At 33.4% G+C, this 19,815-nt stretch overlaps 3 protein-coding genes and 1 long non-coding RNA gene across 5 annotated transcripts; 2 read left to right on the forward strand and 2 right to left on the reverse strand.

Annotated features, from left to right (window-relative positions):
* Nucleotides 1–850: 850 nt before the first annotated feature.
* LOC123661518 (28S ribosomal protein S17, mitochondrial) lies at nt 851–1,645 on the forward strand. The gene is made up of 2 exons (XM_045596477.1): nt 851–1,155; nt 1,235–1,645. Exons 1-2 carry the CDS (start codon nt 1,030–1,032, stop codon nt 1,592–1,594), a joined length of 486 nt encoding a protein of 161 aa, XP_045452433.1. The 5' UTR covers nt 851–1,029; the 3' UTR covers nt 1,595–1,645.
* Nucleotides 1,646–6,147: 4,502 nt separating this feature from the next.
* LOC123661517 lies at nt 6,148–8,664 on the reverse strand. 2 transcript variants are annotated; one of them, XM_045596476.1, is made up of 3 exons: nt 8,449–8,664; nt 6,556–7,134; nt 6,148–6,495 (listed from the first exon to the last, which is right to left on the reverse strand). In XM_045596476.1, exons 1-3 carry the CDS (start codon nt 8,597–8,599, stop codon nt 6,245–6,247), a joined length of 981 nt encoding a protein of 326 aa, XP_045452432.1. In that variant the 5' UTR covers nt 8,600–8,664; the 3' UTR covers nt 6,148–6,244. The 2 variants fall into 2 exon arrangements, with proteins under 2 accessions (XP_045452432.1, XP_045452431.1); XM_045596475.1 differs by having other exon boundaries at nt 6,148–7,134; nt 8,449–8,660.
* A 567-nt stretch (nt 8,665–9,231) lies between these two features.
* LOC123661520 lies at nt 9,232–12,482 on the forward strand. The gene is made up of 2 exons (XR_006744346.1): nt 9,232–9,512; nt 12,249–12,482. It is a non-coding gene; the product is annotated as an uncharacterized LOC123661520 (long non-coding RNA).
* Nucleotides 12,483–12,612: 130 nt separating this feature from the next.
* LOC123661516 (RNA polymerase II subunit A C-terminal domain phosphatase) lies at nt 12,613–19,559 on the reverse strand. The gene is made up of 12 exons (XM_045596473.1): nt 19,307–19,559; nt 18,913–19,060; nt 18,625–18,762; nt 18,228–18,478; nt 17,622–17,764; nt 16,580–16,919; nt 16,019–16,254; nt 15,158–15,300; nt 14,691–14,837; nt 14,025–14,161; nt 13,041–13,087; nt 12,613–12,812 (listed from the first exon to the last, which is right to left on the reverse strand). The coding sequence occupies exons 1-12, from the start codon at nt 19,522–19,524 to the stop codon at nt 12,676–12,678; spliced, it is 2,085 nt and encodes a 694-aa protein (XP_045452429.1). The 5' UTR covers nt 19,525–19,559; the 3' UTR covers nt 12,613–12,675.
* Nucleotides 19,560–19,815: the final 256 nt, after the last annotated feature.

The following is a 19,815-nucleotide window of genomic DNA, read 5'->3' on the forward strand; positions in this document are numbered from 1 at the left end:
CTAATGTTTGTTATATTTAGTGAAGAATGTTTGAAAACTCATTACAAATACTGATATACACTTGAAACCATAAATAAATATCAGGAATGGACTCAGAATGCATCGGAAAACAGTAAACACGAAACGAGTGACGGACACAGTATTATTGTTAGCCAGCTGTCAAGGCTGTCATAAAAAATATGATTTATTTTAAATCGATATGACATCGATAATTATTTTAGTTTATCAGATATTAATTGATATTTTCGATATTAATGTAACTTTATTTGAAATGCACTTTATTGTTTACAGCTTTAATTGTGCATCTAAATATCTTGAGTTAATTAACTAGTTCAAACATTTTCTTTTTGAATTCTGTAATCGATTATAATTGAATCGATACCCAAATAATTTGATGAAAACTATCTTTCTCAATTTTCTCCGCTTCCAGATTCAGAATCGATCTGATATTTTATATTTTAAAATAAAAAAATATGACCAATTTTTTAAACCATATCTCTACTCATTACATTTTGGCCCAAAAGTCGCCATCTCCTTTTTGATTAAAAAAATTTAGCACACGGTGTTTTTATGTTATAGCTACCAATAATATTTATATTTGCCGCGCTTTTTCACCTTATCGTGTATCAACCTTAAAGGAACATTATCAAAATGTAATTGAAATCTAAACCATTGGTATGCTGCTTAGGACTCCAGCAAAGCTTCGCGTGTTTGTCATCACGAAATTATCACTACCGTGAACTCATGAAAATAAGTATCATAAAGGTTATTGTATTGATATAAAAATAGGAAAAAAGAACCTCAAAATCTCAAATCTAAATTGCTGTATCTGATACAGTCATAGAGATACAGTATCAATAATCTGTGGTACATATTTTGACATATAGCTGCATGATTTCAATGATTCAGTCACAAATTCATAATGTTATCAAAAATTTACAATATTTCAGTAGATTGATTGTGCAACAAAAATAAATGTGTTCGATTAAAATATCTTAAAGTTGTTTCACTATTTTATAATTAAAGATCATGTCTCGTAACATAGCTGACGCTGCGAGGAAGTTTCTTTTACTAGGTCAGTGTGTTCCTACTGTTAAACAGAATGCGACAAAAATACGCGTGAAGAGGTTAGAGTTGGATGAAAACTTGTTAATGGTTGGTATATTAAGCAAATAACATTTAAATCAAATAAAAAATATGTTGTCTTTGTTATATTAAAATTTCTGGTTTTCAGTATTTCAGAAAAGATGAATTCTATTATTGTAATGATCCTGATAAAAAATGTAAAGCTGGTGATATAGTACTTATACAGGCTTTGCCTAAGAAACTTACAAAATTAATTTCGCATGAAGTCAAAGAGGTTGTATATCCATTTGGAGATATTACCGATCCTATTACAAATAAAAAAGTTGCAAAAGAAAGATACAGAGAAGATATAGAACAAGAAGCTGAAGTATATGGCAAATTAGAATCAGCTTTTGATTATAACAAAGCTCCTCCAAGGGGCTGGCAAGACGGCAAAAAGGACTTTACATCTAAACCAACATATACCAAATTTCATGTTTTTGATGAAAATGATCCTTATGCTATTTAGTAACAATTGTATTATTTAGTTTTATGTAAATAGTAAATAAAGTAGAAATAATTTTGTTCATTTTTTGTTGCCCAATTGTAATATTCCCATTATCCATCCCTTTTTTAATAAGTGTAAAACTACTATTATACTTTAAGATTAATAAGTATTGTTTATGCCTTTATGGTATTAATTTCACAATCAAGATGTTTTCAATGACAAACACAAGTGTTATTGTAGTACTTATAATAAGGTTACAAAATCACAACGCCCCCGTGCAATAAGTCTGTAATCGAAAAAAGCAAATTTTACAGGAAAAATAATTTACTGTTTTTCTTGAATAACTTTCTAACCTCTGGGAATATTATGGTCATTGATACATCAAATGAAAGCTATTTTTTTATGAAATGCTGTTTTATCACCTGATTTAAATTATATGCATCCTGTCAGCTGCAATATGAAAAAAATTTTTTTTGGATCTAGAAAAGTTTCATTGTTCTGCAATAGTAACTTACGGAATTATTGTGGTAAATTCATAAAGAATGTTGACTTTTATAACGTTTATTATTATTATAGCTATACAGGATATTTACGCTTGTAGTGAAATACACTCACTTCAGATTATAAAATATAAAACTATTTTTATCTGCAGTATCTATTATTTCGCTTTCTTAATTTTTCTAATAATATCTTTTCTTTCTAAATGGTATCTATAATTTTCCTCTAGAGACACTTTAAGCAAAGGATCAGCTCAAATAAAGAACACGAAGGGCATTGATCCTTTTTTTGTTTTAAAAATGAGTAGTTGTAATTTGTATTAAACACAGTTTCATATTGGCGTTTTGTAGCCATTGTAATTTTGATTTGCAAACCACTCAGTGTAAAAGTGATACATTTTTGAAATATTTAAATTTTCTGAAAGATATTCCCGCAATGTTTTCCGAGTGTAATGCGATTCTACTTTTGGAAACAGTTCAATATGCGTTTTAGTACTTAACTCTGTAGCAGTACTCATTTTCCAAGATCTGTTGATTGTGAACTCCCCTGTTGATCTTTGAAGCCCTCATCTGATTTTACCTTCTCTAATGCTGTATACACTATTAATTTGTTCCCCAATTTGTAATGTATTAAGATTTTTTTTACAAACTAATACGTCCTCGTCATTTAAGGAAAAATGATATTTTAATGTTTGAGTGCGATTGTTTTTGCGTTCTAATGACATACGTTTGATGGTATGTCTTTACATGTTTACTTAAATACAACCACTGAAGTTCTTGATCAACGAGACTATAAAAGTTATCGAATATGCGTTGCCTCTCAGACGAACTAAATTTTTCGCGCACGTGGGACCTAAAGATTTTTTAGGGTAACCTTTTTTTGAGTTACATCCTTCGTAGGCCTCGCCGCTGTTGTTCAGTTTTTTATTTTTCTTACAACGCCACTCATTTTTTTCCAGTTTGCGTTTCCTTGTTAGTTTTTTCTTTGTTTGATTTAGCTGGTTAAGGCTGGTTTATCCTGGTTAATTGTAACGCTTTCTTCATCATCTGTGCATCTTGCCTCAGAAAAATTATGTTCCATTTCAATCTTGTCATCACCTTCGGGACAATTCCTTGTTATGTTTCCTGTTAGTGTCACATCAGTTTTATTGAAGCTTTCGGTTTCTATGTTTTAGTCTGGTTTTATGTTTCATCTAGATGTATACTAGATTTTTTACATGAAGTATTGATGCTATATTATTGTCTACCAATGTTACATCATTTGATCGCATGATGCCTTTTTTGTTTTGTCTTTGAAGTACCTAATCAAATATTTATTCGATTTTACGTCTTCACCTAAAATTATAAATTAAAATGTAAAAAGTAGGAAGTTAAACGTCTTCCTTATTTAAACATTATCACAGAAATGAAATTATTACAACAATACACAACATAAAATAAAGTAAAACAATAACTACTCTAGTATCTACTCATAAGTTGTATTCAGTTTTCTTTCATAATTTGTTTCATTGACTATTAGGTTGAATACTGTTATTATTCTGTTATTTTTTTGACATATCTAATAATATTTTTTGTACTTGTTTGTTGTGTGTGTGTTGTTTGTATTTGTTATTGTAGCCAGGTTGTTGTAGTATTTACTTGGCACCAACTTCAAAATTATAAAATATTTATTTAATCATTTCTGATTAACTAAATCAAAATACGAATTACTTTGTACTAAGTAAATTTATTTTTCACTTTTTAGTTTCCTTTTTGAAGTCGGTTTTTTTTTTGTTAAAAATTATTTTATTTTACAATTTTTAGTGATGGGTAGACCTAACAAGGATGCTTTTTCACTTATGTCGGGGGTTCGGAAACATACACAATACACAAGCACAAACACCCGATCATGACAAACATCTATATGGCCAATACAAATGTCTGTCGTGCGCGGGGATTGAACCCACTAACGCCAGCGCAACAGCCGGTGCTGTGACCGCTGCGCTAACGCGTCGACATACTATGAGTAAAGTTCGCTATCAGGTGTACGTAATAACAACCGGGACTGACAGCCTAGCGTGTTCTCCGAGGCTAGGTTGGGAGAACCACAAGGATTAACAACTAGACCAAAAACAAATATTTATATAAACATAAATATCCACTCCGAGCTGGAATAGAACCCGCGACCGTCGGTGTTTAGGCGCCGCCGACACAGCACATGCCACATTATATCAAAGCGGTCGTCAAACAGCAAAAGGTAACTGCTGTAAATTGTTGAGAAATTCCCTCGAGTGTTGATAGGCTCCATCATCAAACCTGGTCCTGCGACACAGATGACCAGACAGCAGGTAATTGCTATATATCGTTGAAAAGTTCCCTCGACTATCTTTCGTCTCCATCATCAGACTGTAATGGCACTTGTAACTCATATAGGCGCAAAGTTCTCATCAATAGAAACGAATTAAGTTCAAATAGCAGGTAGTTCCCTCGACTATCTTTCGTCTTCATCATCAGATTGAAATGGTACTTATAACTCATATATATGCAAAGTTCTCATCAATAGAAACGAATTACGTTCAAACAGCAGGTAATTGCTATAAATCGTGAAAGAGTTGCCTCGACTAACTTTTGTCTCCATCATCAGACTGTAATGGCACTTATGACTCATACAGGTGCAAAGTTCTCATCAATAGAAACGAATTAAGTTCAAAAAGCAGGTAATTGCTATAAATTGTTAAAGAGTTCCCTCGACTATCTTTCGTCTCCATCATCAGACTGAAATGGTACTTATAACTCATATATATGCAAAGTTCTCATCAATAGAAACGAATTAAGTTCAAACAGCAGGTAATTGCTATAAGTCGTTGAAGAGTACCCTCGACTATCTTTCGTCTCCATCATCAGACTGAAATGGTACTTATAACTCATATATATGCAAAGTTCTCATCAATAGAAACGAATTAAGTTCAAACAGCAGGTAATTGATATAAATCGTTAAAGAGTTCCCTCGACTATCTTTTGTCTCCATCATCAGACTATAATGGCACTTATAACTGATACAGGTGGAAAGTTCTCATCAATAGAAACGAATTAAGTTCAAAAAGCAGGTAATTGCTATAAATTGTTGAAGAGTTCCCTCGACTATCTTTCTTCTCCATCATCAGATCCACTCCAGACCTTTATTAAATAGTAGTGCTTTATAGTACTTAATGAAAACATGATTAAATTTACTAGTCACCCTTACGATTTTTGAAAGTTTCCCTCGATTTCTCTGGGATCCCATCATCAGATCCTGGTTTCCTTATCATGGTACCAAACTATGAATATCTCCTTTCCAACAAAAAAAGAATTATCAAAATCGGTTCATAAACGAAGAAGTTATCTCCGAACATACATAAAAAAAATATATATATACGGTCGAATTGAGTAATCTCCTCCTTTTTTGAAGTCGGTTAAAAAATAGTTTTAATAGTAGAATAAAGGCCTGTTCAGACCTAAGCGGTATTCGCTACCGTCTGCGGCAGAGAAAACCCAGTGGGTATGCGGTAATATTACTGTTCAGATCTAAGCGGTATTCGCTACCGTCTGCGGCAGAGAAAACCCAGTGAATATGCGGTAATATTACTGTTCACACGAAAACGGATTTCGCTATCCTTGTGGGTAGAATAACGCGCGGTAGTCGAGTTTCGCTCAGAGAGGTAAGAAATTTGCGCCAGTTAGTCATTTCTGAGTCGCCAAAGAATATACACGTCAGTCACGTTGTAATTTCTGCAGAGCATCTGATTTTAGTGATGGATAGTGATGAAGAGGAAGTTTTACTTTTATTAGCCTTAATTGACTCACCAGTCAAGAAAAGAATTTGGATCCATGACATCAATAGACAACACCGAATTCATGGGGAATTCCACACTTTATATCCAAGATTAAGATTGGATGAAGATCGGTTTTTTAATGCATTCAGAATGACGACTGAGAACTTTGATGAAATATTAAATATAATAAAGGAGAATATCAGCAAATCATTCACTAAATATCGAGAACCCATATGCCCTGAAGAACGCTTAGCAATAACGTTGAGGTAAGGAAAACAAATTTGAATATTAATTGACGAAAATCTTTATTTTAGATAACTAGGAAGGAACTTTGATTTTTTACAATATTAACACAACTTTTATCTTAACCTAAAACCTTCTTATTAGATTTCTGAGTGTTTCTGTTGATCGTAATCTATTTCGTGTTCGTAATCGAGACCTTCTCCAGTCAGTGAAGGTGCTAGAGGTGATAGAGCATTATCTTGAATACAACGCAGAGCAGACTGCAGTTCAGAATCATTAGTAGACTGGGGACTACGAGAATAACATGATTGTTGAGACATACAACGATCATTTTGGCTTGTGTTAGGCTCACTACGAGAATAACATGATTGTTGAGACATACAACGATCATTTTGGCTTGTGTTAGGCTCACTACGAGAATAACATGATTGTTGAGACATACAACGATCATTTTGGCTTGTGTTAGGCTCAGTGGTGTAGTAAGATCGCAGTGTTGTTTCTCGTTGTAGACTACGTTCTTGCTCTTCTTCCAATTCCGCTTCCATCATAACTTGAGCTATTTTCATTTTTGTTATAATTTTACGTCGCTCAGAAAACCTGTCTATTGTTTTTGCATATCCAAGCATAACATGTTCAATCGACGATAATTTATCTGATTTTGTATTCAAGTACGTAATCACTTTATCAACAGGATGTTCGTTAACAGAAGTCCTTTTCCTGGAACCCGAACGTGAAGTATAACGTTCGGATGATGCTACTGAACTTGACCGTTGTGTTGAATTTTCATTATAAGATTCGGGTTCAGTAATATTTTGGGTATCAGATACGCTTTCTTCTTCTCTTGCCACATTAGTATCAGTTGGAGCAAATCCTATGTGATCTTTTAAAAATTCCATTGAAGATGCCCACTGCCATTTGCTGTAACGACTGTAAGATTTAAACGCACTTTGGCCTGTAGTGGTTTTTGTAGTTTTTAAATATTTACCATAAGTGTCCCGTAGATTTTTCCATTTCATTTTGGCTTCATCGCCTGTAAAAAATATAGTTTATTTATAATCTATTCAATTACTTTTATTCATTAGTTATACTTAGACCAGTTTAAAACCCTGAATTTGTTTAGGTTAGTAAGGTGATAAATACTGAGGAATCTTAAAAACCAAATTTTTAATAAAAATGGCTTAGGGCGTGGACCCATGTCTACGGAGCGGCGCCGTTCGCCGTGCAACGGTATGGCATCGCCACCGGCGGACGGCGCGACGCCGTGCCGCACCACGGTACCGCGAACGGTGTGCCGTCCATTGCCCCTCATTCGATCGAATCAACAGCGAAATATCGACTGAAAGGGGCAATGGATGGCGGGTCCACGCCCTTAGACCTTGAGTAAAAAAGCTTATTAAATATTATTTTTTTTGCAGATTTTTAGCAAGTGGAGATTCATTTCGCTGTATTGCAAACAGTTATAGAGTAGGTTGCTCAACTGTCGCAGAAATTGTTGATGAAGTTTGTGATGTTATTTGGACTACATTACAACCCATATACATGAAGCCTCCTACAGAAGAAATGTGGAACTTAACATCTGAAGAGTTTTATAATATGTGGCAATTCCCCAATTGCCTCGGCAGTATTGATGGAAAACATGTCACTATCGTTTGTCCGCCTAATTCAGGCAGCAATTATTTTTGCTACCTCAAAAAATTTTCTGTCGTCCTTATGGCAATAGTAGGACCACACTATAATTTTTTATGTATCGATGTTGGAGGTTTTGGAAAAAATAGCGACGGTGGAATTTTCGAAAACTCTGTCATGGGAAGGAGGTTTAATAATGGGACTATGAATGTTCCAAGGCCTAAACTATTGCCAAGAACTAATGACGTCACACCTCATGTGTTAATAGGAGATGAGGCATTCCGATTGCAAGCACATGTAATGAAACCATTCAATCAAAGAGTTTCTAGGGTTGATAGAAGAAAGGAAGAATACAATAAGCGCCTATGCCGAGCTAGACGCGTTGTTGAAAATGCATTTGGATTACTGGCTCAAAAATGGCGAATATATTTCAAACCCATGCACCTAAAAGTGTCTTCAGCTAAAAAAGTGATAAAAGCAACATGTGTACTCCATAATTATTTACGCTCTAAAACTTGCAATACCCCGTACTTGCAAAATATGTATTTTACTACTCAACAAAATAATGCAATGAACAATGAATATCAAAATTTTGAAACTTTGCAACTTTCAGGCGATAGGGTACGTACACAATTTGTCAACTTCTTTAATGGCGGTAGTCGTATTTAGTACAGAATTGAAAGATAATATAATAATATAATAAAAGATAAAAACTTACCACTTATGTTACATTTTTCTCCTATCTCATCCCATATTTTATTTTTCATAAATATATTTTTATAATCCGTAAGTGACATATCATACAAAACTGGATTGCACTTCACCATCTCAATAAATGAATCGTTATTCGTTCGTTTCGATGACGCCATGTTGCAAACGCGTCCTTTCGCTAAGGAATATCGTGCGTAACTGTTGTCATGTTAACCCCGCTTGCGGAGTGAGGGGCGATATGCATGCCGCTACTCCCGCGCAGTATGTACCTCTACCCACAGCGGCAGCGAATATCGCTCAGGTCGCTCTAGCCGCGGTACTTGATACCAAATCCTGAGCGAAACCCGCGCGGTATGTACCTCTACCCACAGCGGCAGCGAATATCGCTCAGGTCGCTCTAGCCGCGGTACTTAATACTAAATACCTGAGCGAAACCCGCGCGGTATGTACCTCTACCAACAGTGGCAGCGAATATCGCTCAGGTTTGAATAGGCCTTAAAGTAATTACTCTCAAAATCATCTTATTTGTTCACCAAGAACAGCTTTCGTCTTACACGAGAATTTTTTAATTCTCTAGGTTTTCTCGATTCCATCTTAAAATACTAATTTAAGTGGTAAACAACAGTATCCTATACAATCCTCATTCACACTTAAACATGAATACACTTATAATAATCAGAATACCATAAAAAGAACGAGAGAAATGTATACTACAAATTATCGGATGATGAAGTAAACACAATAATGTTGAATACAGGCCTTTTGTTTATTAATCTGAGAATACAGGTATCAACATGTTCGAATTTGAAACGAATAGTAGGTATGTTAATGTTATAAAACATTTAATGACCGATTTTTTTTTCTAAAAAATTTGTATTTGCTATTACTGATTAATGTTTTATGAATTAAACACGAAATAAATATGGCTGCGTTTAACGGAAATTACTGTAAAATTATTCACTACAATAACGCAGTAATAGCAACTTAACGAATACCGAAAAGAAATACACCTTATGTATTAATGTGTAATGATGTTTTTCTCGTCATTTATTTATTTATTTTATTTATTAGGTTAACCAACAGTTGTTTACACTGATTCACAGACATTTAACATTTAATAGTAGTTTATGCAACTGTCATTTAATGAAGGGTATTAAAACACGAGTGTAAGTTTATGAAACGAGCGCAGCGAGTTTCATAATAGTAACGAGTGTTTTAATACCCGTGTTATATGCAGTTGCATACACTACTTTATCTTCACTAATGCAATTAATCAAACAACAAGAGTAAAAGCTGACAATAGTTTATTTATAATATTTGTTCAAATTTTGGATGGTACAATTTTGAAAGTTAATGTTAATTATTGATCCAGCAGCTGTAGCGGTCGCGGGGCAAGCAGTAGAGCTCGTAGACGGAGTCGGAATAAGTTATTATATTCTTTTTCATATAATTTTCTAGATTTTTCTGGCAAAAGATTGTGAGTTAATTTTGTTGCCAATTCTAGAATATCAGGAGGCGTACAAATATCATCGTCGCTATCCATTTTTAACTTTTAATTTATTAAATTAAATTCACGCGTACGTGTATTGTCACAGTGATTTTGCCGCCATTAAAATCTAACCAATGAGAGCGCAGCTGCGCGCATGCGCGCGATGTTTTAATGAGATTTTACGATATCGATGTGGATATTATACCATCATGTGAAATTGCTTAAATTGAGTGTTTTGTTGTCTGCGCTATAACAGTAGTAATTATAAGTCAAGTATTGGAAACATAAGTAGAATGTTACAACATTAGTGTAGATAAATATAATTAATACATAGCACAAGTGCAACAACCACTTATAGGCTAACACCACATGCAAAAATCACCGTTGCACTTAGTGAAAGATAGATTATGGTTGCATTAGATAACACAATAACCCAGCAATAATCACATAATATCAGATAAAGTTTGGGAATTACATAAAAACACATCATAATGTCATCATTACTTACAATATAAAAATTTCACAATTGACAGAAAAATTGATTCATAGTACATTAGAGACACAAGTATTCACGTTTCACAATTTACAGAAGCTTAATAAATAATTTAAAAGGAAGAAAAAAGAAAAAAAATAAGTCACATACTAAATGAAAATAATCTTAACTTGGTGGGTAGAATGTAAACAGCAGTGATCGACATTGTATATAATATGTTGCGGACAAAACATGCATTAAAAATGACTGGATGTGGCATGGCCACAGAAATCCAAATAATAAGACTGACTTATTATTTAGACTTCTGCGGGCATGACACTTCAGAATAGCACAGTGATACGTAAATATATCCTATTTCCCCTGTTCTGCTTTTAGTTCTTAATATGTAATTCATTTATTTATTTACTCATCTCAAATTCATTAATATATATCAAATAATGTATAATTAAGAATGAAATCACTTTGGTTTAAAACAAATAAAATAATAAAACAAAATAAAAATAATAATTAAAAATGAAATCAAATTAAAAAAATAAATTAATTAAATCAAATTTAAAATTCATCATTGCATGCATGTTTAATACAACTATACCTAGTAGTAAGTTAAAAAATGGAAAAAAAAATATTAAAAATTATAAATCTATAAATTGGATCTTAAATACTGCAATACAACTCTATAGAACATTCCGTACGAGTCAAAGTTGATATCAACCATATCACTGCAAGAGTTTAAAATTTTACAAAGCCGGCACACCGGCGAATTTGAACCCAATACCGTTTTTCGCAGAGGAGGGCAGAGAGGAGTTATGGTACTGCGAGGGATCCTCGATGGAGCGTAAAATCGGAAAAGACTTAGCAAACATCCACTATCTATCATTCCTCTTATTAATTTATAAAGAAAAAGCAAATCAATCAAATCCCTACGCAGTGCCAAAGAGTCAATATTAAAATATTTCAGTCGAGATTCGTATGATCGCAACTGACTGGTCTTTTGCACGGTATAAGCAAGATGCCAGAGAAAACGTTTCTGTACACGCTCAAGTTTTAAGCAGTGCGTTGCATAATGTGGTCTCCAAACCACACTGCAATATTCCAAAATACTTCTAACTAAACTATTGTAAACTAAAATTTTGGTTGAAGTATGACGGAAACCCCTTACATTTCTAATAACAAACCCCAGAGCTTTGACTGCTCTACTCACCATACCATCAATATGTGGAATGAACGTAACTTTTTTATCAAAAACAACTCCCAAGTCGCGAACCGTTTCTACCTCTTTTAACAATTCTTCGCCCATGTGATAATTTGAATTAATAGTATGTAATTTACGCGAAAACTTGACATGTATGCATTTTTTTGTATTTAAGTGCATTTCGTTACTCTTACACCACTCCATAAATCGTTCTAAATCAGATTGAAGTAATTTAGCGTCATGTTCACACTTGATGACCCGTGCAAATTTTAAGTCATCGGCATACATAAAAACACGCTAATACAAAAAGCTACTAACTACGTCATTTATACACAAATTGAATAAAACGGGACCAAGTGCGAGCCCCGAGGAACTCCGGAGGAAATTGAACATCATTAATGTATTTACAATTTCCCTACGTATCCCCACGTTCCCTACGTGTCCCCACGTTCCCTACGTGTCCCCACGTTCCCTACGTGTCCCCACGTTCCCTACGTGTCCCCACGTTCCCTACGTGTCCCCACGTTCCCTACGTATCCCCACGTTCCCTACGTATCCCCACGTTCCCTGCGTATCCCCACGTTCCCTACGTATCCCCACGTTCCCTACGTATCCCCACGTTCCCTACGTAAGTGGCTATTTCAAATATTTCCGAAAATGTAAGTAGGAAAATTATAAAAAAAATTCACAATATGTATTCCGACCTATAGATTACGATATTAACATAACAGCGAAAAGTCCATAATAGCACATTACCGACTTATTGCATGGGGGCGTCGATATGTATATTATTTAAGTATGTGTAATATTAGTTCATGCAAGGATTCATTGAAGCCAATTGGAAATAAAACGACAACTCTTGAAATATTTGCTACTTTTTAGTAATCCTCTACCTAGCAGGAAATCTTAAATTCTTTAATTTTGAGAACTAGAATATAATTATACTTTTAAAATAATAACACCATAAATAGACCCATTATTTAAAAAAACAACAACAGAAGAGCAATATTTTATTAACGCAAAGGCATACAATTTGTACAATTGGCTGGTGTTGGTAGCATCAGTCCTGTGCCAGAAATTCTCTTTCCAGGGCTGCTCCCATGAGGTTCCAGGAGCTGTCATCATCATCGGGTGGTCCATCATCGTCAGATGGAGGTGTTGACGGTCGTGGCCTCTTACGAGGTTTTTGACCATCCTCTAAAATAGTACAATGCAAATATAGCTTTAAGGCCAACAAAAAAGAAAGTGAAACAGATACCAATTACTTATGAATTTTTAAAAACATTTTTACTTATAACATGTTTATATTATATATGCATTGTGAGAGTACTAATAGAAACCATAAAAAAAAAAATGAAAAATTTGAATGAAATAATTAGGGACTTCCATAAATCAAATATGTATATTAGCTGTGTAAAGTTATACCTGTATTAGAGTCACTAGAATCTTCATTATCTTCTGCTCCCTGCAACCTGAAATATTAATTGTATTTTATAAGTTTGTATTACATTAGGGGCTCAACATTAATAATGTTAAACTTTGTTTCAATGAAATGTTACATTTATAATATTCAGTAATTTTTAGCTTCAAAATTATTAATTTAAGCAATGTTTATAAATGTATTAAAAATAGTGGTTATTAATAAAGTAAAAAGATATATTTAAATAGGAAATTACAAAATACTGTCTACATCGTCAAATAGTAGACGCCGCGTTGGCGCAACGGTCACAGCCATGGATTGTACCTGTTGCGCTGGCGGTTGCGGGTTTGATCCCTGCACATGACAAACATTTGTATTGGCCATACAGGTGTTTGCCGTGTTCTGGGTGTTTGTGCAGTCCTTGTGGGTCAACCCACCGTGCCTCGGAGAGCACGTTAAGCCCTCGGTCCCAGTTGTTATCATGTAAACCTGATAGCGATCGTTACTCATAGTAGGAAATTATCCGCCAACCCACATTGGAGCAGCGCGGTGGAAGGTAAAGCTCTGATCCTTCTCCTACATGGGGAAAGAGACCTATGTCCAGTAGTGGGATATTAAAAGCTGAAGCGATCGTCAAGTACAGTAGTTATGTATTAATCTAATATATAAAATTCTCGTGTTGCGGTGTTTGTAGTTAAACTCCTCCGAAACGGCTCGACCGATTCTCATGAAATTTTGTGTGCATATGGGGTAGGTCTGAGAATCGAACAAAATCTATTTTTCATCCCCCTAAATGTTAAGGGTAGTCCACCCCTATTTTTTTTTTAATTTTTAGATAAATTATTTATTTTTTATTTTATTATTATTTGGCATTGCAAAATACATACAACCCTAAATTTTGACTCTTCTACCACCAACCCCTATTTTTAAATAGCGTTTAGCGGCAAGACAACGTTTGCCTAGTCAGCTAGTTAACATATAAAACTCACCTGTCCCGTGATTCATTTTCAGTTTCTAAAGTGAGGAGTCTATCTTCGGGTATGTTTTCCTCATCATCCAGGTCATCTAGACGGTTCTTTTCATCATCTGTTGAACTTTCATCTGGTTCATTAAAAATATCTTCTACCTGAAAGAAATAATAATTATTAGCCATTCCATCATTTTGTTTGCCTGGCATCTATATAAATATTCATGACTAGGTTTTACTACTATAAGTGCTGTCATTGTATTTGATTTTTGTTACAACAAATAATTCAAATGCTTTTTAAATTATTCAACAATAAAGTAGTAGTTAATAAGACTAGCTAACCGATAGACGTTGTCATGTCTTGCATAAAAAGCAATATCTAAGGTTTTAAGCAGGGTATTAATATGGAATATGAGCCAGTTTTTACGTTAGACCTCTAGCAGTACAACTGCGATAACTTCATCAAATTTAATTCAGTAGTATTAGTGCGATGCGAGAACAGACAAAAAAATTCAAAAAATCGTATTTTTAACTTCTTTTGGCTTTATAAAGACATTGTTTTTTTTTTTCTTCTGAAATATCTATATCCAGACATAAATAGAGAATTACAGTTATATTATAGCTACAATTAATTAAAATCGTGAAATGTTTTAAAAGTAAGGGTGCCATCATAATTAACCGGTGTTACCTCGCGATCCATATCAGCGATGTCGTCACTTGAAAAGGACAGAAGGGGGTTGATGGTGTCCATGAAGCGCCCGGAAGGCGTGCGCTTCCGCAGCGGTGGGGCGGGCGGCGGACTACTGCAGTGCGCGGGCGGACGGCGTGCGCTGCTCTAATTGTACCACATGTTACGTTACCGAACCAATTTATATATTTTGAGTATTTAATAATAATACTTTATTTGTATTTTCCATTGTTAAGTTACATATATTACCATACAGGCATAGCAAATTTTTTGAAAAGAGAAGGATATATACATGTAAGGCCCATAGTTTTCTTTACTTCATAACTTAAATTCATATTTAAGTCATCATATGGTTTATTCGCTAGGAATTTCTAGATTTTTCACAAAAATGTTCTATGTAATATGTATACTTGCCAACCTAGTAGTGTAAAAAAATATATTATATATTTTCACTTGGTTATTTTTACCTGTCCGCCTCGCTGCAAAGGGTAGAGTCTTTCGTCGACGCGTTCCCATCGCTCGGCGCAAGTCCACAACCACTCAGGAGTTACGACATGAAACTTTTGCTTACCATCAACCATTTTTCGACTAGCGTTAACTTTTGCTGTACCTAAAATTATATTTTATTTGCATATTACAATTTGAAAAAAGGGATAATTTTTACTCAGCAGTTACTGGCCTAGTTGTTTCTTAAAAATTATAGTTTCGATTTCAATGAAGGTGACCCAGGGAGGCATGACTTATTTCTCTGATGGGCCCTAATATGGCTCTCTGATCCGCATTTAGTTTTAAATGTCCTAGAGCAAGTGCGGCAGTAAAGCTGACCCGTAAAGTTGTATTTGTAAGTATAGGAGGGTTTAGGTCTCTGTTTATTAACATGGCGTTTTGCATCAAGCGCTAGAAACCGATTTTCTTCAAATGATATAATTTTATAATTGATAGTAGATCGCCAAGATGACCTATTTAATGTGAGTTCCTCCCAGTTTTCGGGATCAATAGCACAAGTTCAAGTTCCTTTTGAGCACTTCCTTATACCATAGATGTTGACCGCCTAGCCTTCGTTTACCCTCTGCCATCTCAGAGTAAAAGACGGCGGTTATCCATATGAAGGACATGCCCACACCAACTCTGCTGTCTCTGGATAAGCAAAGCCTCCACTCCACACATTCCAGAACTACATAGGACCTCGGCATTTGACACATGATCTTGCCATCTGATCTTCATAACAGATCTTAGACATTTTAGGTGAAAACCTAACCTTCACCTAAAAATTACATAAGTAACAGTAAATCTATTTATTATGAGTTTAAATTGAATTTTATGCTTACCTGATCTAACTGCCACTAAATGTGTGCTATTTATAGTAAAATCTTGCGTTACATCCGCACCTAAGCTTTTAGCAACTTGATAAGCTCTAGATGTTTCTAATCTCTGATGAGTGGGCACTAAACCACTAAAAACTAAACTCGCACCAGCCAATACTTTACTCTTTACTTCAGGTATTATATACTTTAAGTCTGGTATTTGATATTTTCCCATACTCTCATACATATCATAGAAATGCCTGTAAAAAAATTTGGATGATTATACTATGTGGATTTTTATAACTCTTTTCTCCAATTTTTAGAATTATCATCACTAACAAGGAAACATGACAAAATAACCATTATTCTAATAATAGTATATTTTGTTGCTTGTTTGAAAGTCCAAAATTTCTATTATAGTGTGTATGTACGAGAACTTTTTTATTTTAATTTTTTTTTCTAAAATGGCTAGCTATTGACGCTATACACAGAAAGTTAAATATCCTAATGAAGCCCTACTCTACTTTGGTCCTCCCTTTTGTAAACTGCCACGTCTACAACTATCCCATAACATATTGCACTTACTTATGTATTCTTTTCAAGATATCTTCCAAATATATTAAATAATCATCAGAATCATCAACTTCAATCTGACCATCAGGAGTTTCAACCCACACTGGGACATTGGGATCACCAGCTGACTTTTCTTTCCCTTGCTCACTGTTTATCTCTGTTGTTTTGCTTATTTTATTGTCATCATCAACAAAATTTCCATTTTCAACTTCCATAGGTTTGCTTTCTTCATTTTCTTCGTTCTTTATGTCTTTAGTATCTTTATCTGGTTCCGCATCTAATGTGGGCATTTGATTGCTTGTGGGTACTTGGGAGCCATTCTTACTACTTGGCACTTTCTGTTTTTCATCCCCTGGAACATAATTTGGTTAATATATTACTCTTAAATAATATATATATTTTTATCAATAAAAAAATAATATACAACATGATTATGTTGTCCTCGTATCTGTCTTCCTTTTAAGGCTAATACAAAAGAAGTCTTCAATAGGACAGTTTTTTTATGGATTTTTTGTGAAGTTATATTATTTCTTGATAACATAACTTGTATCGTAATCCAATATAGAATATACTGTATTTAAAGCAATATTAAGATACAATTTCGGTTTGTTTGTATAAACATTCATCAAAAAATTAATAATTAAAATTATCATGTGCAAAATAGATAAGGTTATTATTATATTATTATCACAAATACTCGCTTCTAAATACTAACCAATATTGAAATTTATAGAGTCTACACACTCACCCATGTGTATTATTTTCAACACGTAAAAGAAAATAATTAAATAAAATTTACTTTAACCACATCTGGTTTACATCACTAAATGTTTGTACTTTTTTATTTATTTGATAACTGAATATTTAAGTTGTATTCTCATAAAATATATTATGGTATAGTATATGTCCATCATGAAAATAGTTAAAAATCTGTTTCATATATTAACTGTCTGCACCACTTTTTTGTATTTAGCTTTTCTACTTTATGTGTAGTGAATAGAGTAAGAGAAATGAGTTATTATATGATTTATTAAGAAAATTATAAATATCTTACATAGTGCCGGAGGAGCATTGATGTCTCCAGTTGATTGAAAGAATGAATAAGGACGCACATGGATTAGATTTGTTGCATGTCTCCAAACATCTTCTCTGTCATCTATTATGCAAACCATATTATCGCCACATGGGAATAGTGCTCTGAAAAGAAGAAAATTATAATAAAACAAAATGAAAATATAGAAAATTATTCTTATATAGAGAAATAACACATAAATATACAATATCATAAACTAATTTAACTAAAATTTAGTAATTATATAAATCTTACAAACACATATGGTATTATTATGAATTAAATTGCATATAGGAATGTTATTGTTTAAGAAAATTGTAACTGATATTTGGTGTCAGTATTACTATATCATTTGACCTGATCCATTAAACTCATAATAGTAGCCCAAGATTGCAGATGTGATATATCCTGAATCCATGTTGATAAATTTATCTTCATATTCTTTTTTTTAAATTAGTTTGTCTTGTAACTATATTTACTTTTTCAATTGTTAATACTACCAATATGGTATTGTAAAAATTCTTGTGCTCATATAAATAATATGCTTTTAGTGTCTAAAAAATACTAGATGCAAATAAAAACCCTTACTTTAAATTAGCAGACTTTGTCCTTGCATCAAAACATTCATCCCTTGACAGTATTCTGTGTGAGAAATACTTTTTCTGTGGATCAAGCAACTCGGCTATCGCATGCGCATATTGCCTAGCTCCAAAGGTACACACATGCAGTTCATAATTTTTTGAAGCTGATTCTAAAAACTCCTGTGTTTTAGGTCTAAGTCTTGTATGACACCATCTGCCTTGATTACCTGGCCCTCTTAGGAAAAAATGTAAAACACCCTATAAAGATTTTTTTTTAAATTAATAGTTTTAAACAGTAGTTTATTATAGTTATATTACATTGAACTATATTTAGCAAATCTTGTTAGCATACAAATATATATTAATAAATAAATAATGTTTCTTAAGAATATATTTAAATAAACCTTTATATTAGGAGGAATATCATCATTAGTTGTATGGACCAGTGTTTGATCGAGATCAACGAGTAGCACCAGCTTACGATCCTTCAACAGACGATCAGCATCTTCTCTTCCTAATTTAAGAGCCAACTCTTCAGAAACCTATTTAAAAAAAAAAATAAGTAATGCTAACAATTTTATAACTGATTTTCTATTTAGATTGTGTACTTATTTTATATAAAATTTTATGGTATTAGTTTATTATAGCTAAAAAACGTAAACAACAAAATGTTTTCAGTTATCAGTTGATACCTTTAATTCAGGAACAGAATGAACCATTGGAACAACAGCTGTATCCTTTTTTCGACTTTCGTCGGTACGTAAATCCGCGCCACATCCTGCGCACATTTCTTTCATTACAGTTGGATGACGACATTCTTCTAGATCTGCTATACATGCTCTGAAAATATACGTAATAGCTTTATAACTTTCATAATGCGTGCGAAGAAACCGCGAGGTAAACAACAACAACTTGGTTTTGGCGCGAAAATAGTTTTCTACTAATATATAAACAATCAAATTTTAAAAGTAAATTTATCAGCATTCATTTATTATTTAAACGAATTGTTAGCGCAATACGCAAATTATGTACTTATGAAAATACTTAAAATATAAAAGTACCTAAATACTGTATGACGTCACTTACCCAGGTTCTATAATGTCTCCTTCTTTCACCTTGATGGATACAATCGTACCAGCGCGAACGGTTTTAAATCTCTTTTTTTCATTACTGTTACCCGAGGAATCACTGTATAAAAATAATATTTTACCATATGACACAAAATCACCTTCTTTAGCTTTCCATTCCACAAGTTTTAAAGGCTTTTCTGATGGCACAGAAATAGGCATAGTTTTATCGGCCATTTTGAACGGAAATTGCGCGTTTAAATTAATAGTAGTATTTTTATTGGTCAATTAGATATATTTTTGGCGGTAAGTTAATATCTACCAATCACGCTAAAGTTATTCGATCGATCGAGCTTATTTTGTGATAGACAGATTATAACAAGAAACTAATTATTATAATTGAACGATAATAAATTAATAAAATACTAAATATTGATGTTTGTGTTAAATGGTCATATTGAATAAATTTTAATTTTTTGTGTACCTAAATACTGTAATCAAATAAAAAGTACATATATAATTCTCATT

This window comes from Melitaea cinxia, chromosome 17, assembly GCF_905220565.1.
Source record: "Melitaea cinxia chromosome 17, ilMelCinx1.1, whole genome shotgun sequence".
In the NCBI taxonomy this organism is placed as follows: domain Eukaryota; kingdom Metazoa; phylum Arthropoda; class Insecta; order Lepidoptera; family Nymphalidae; genus Melitaea; species Melitaea cinxia.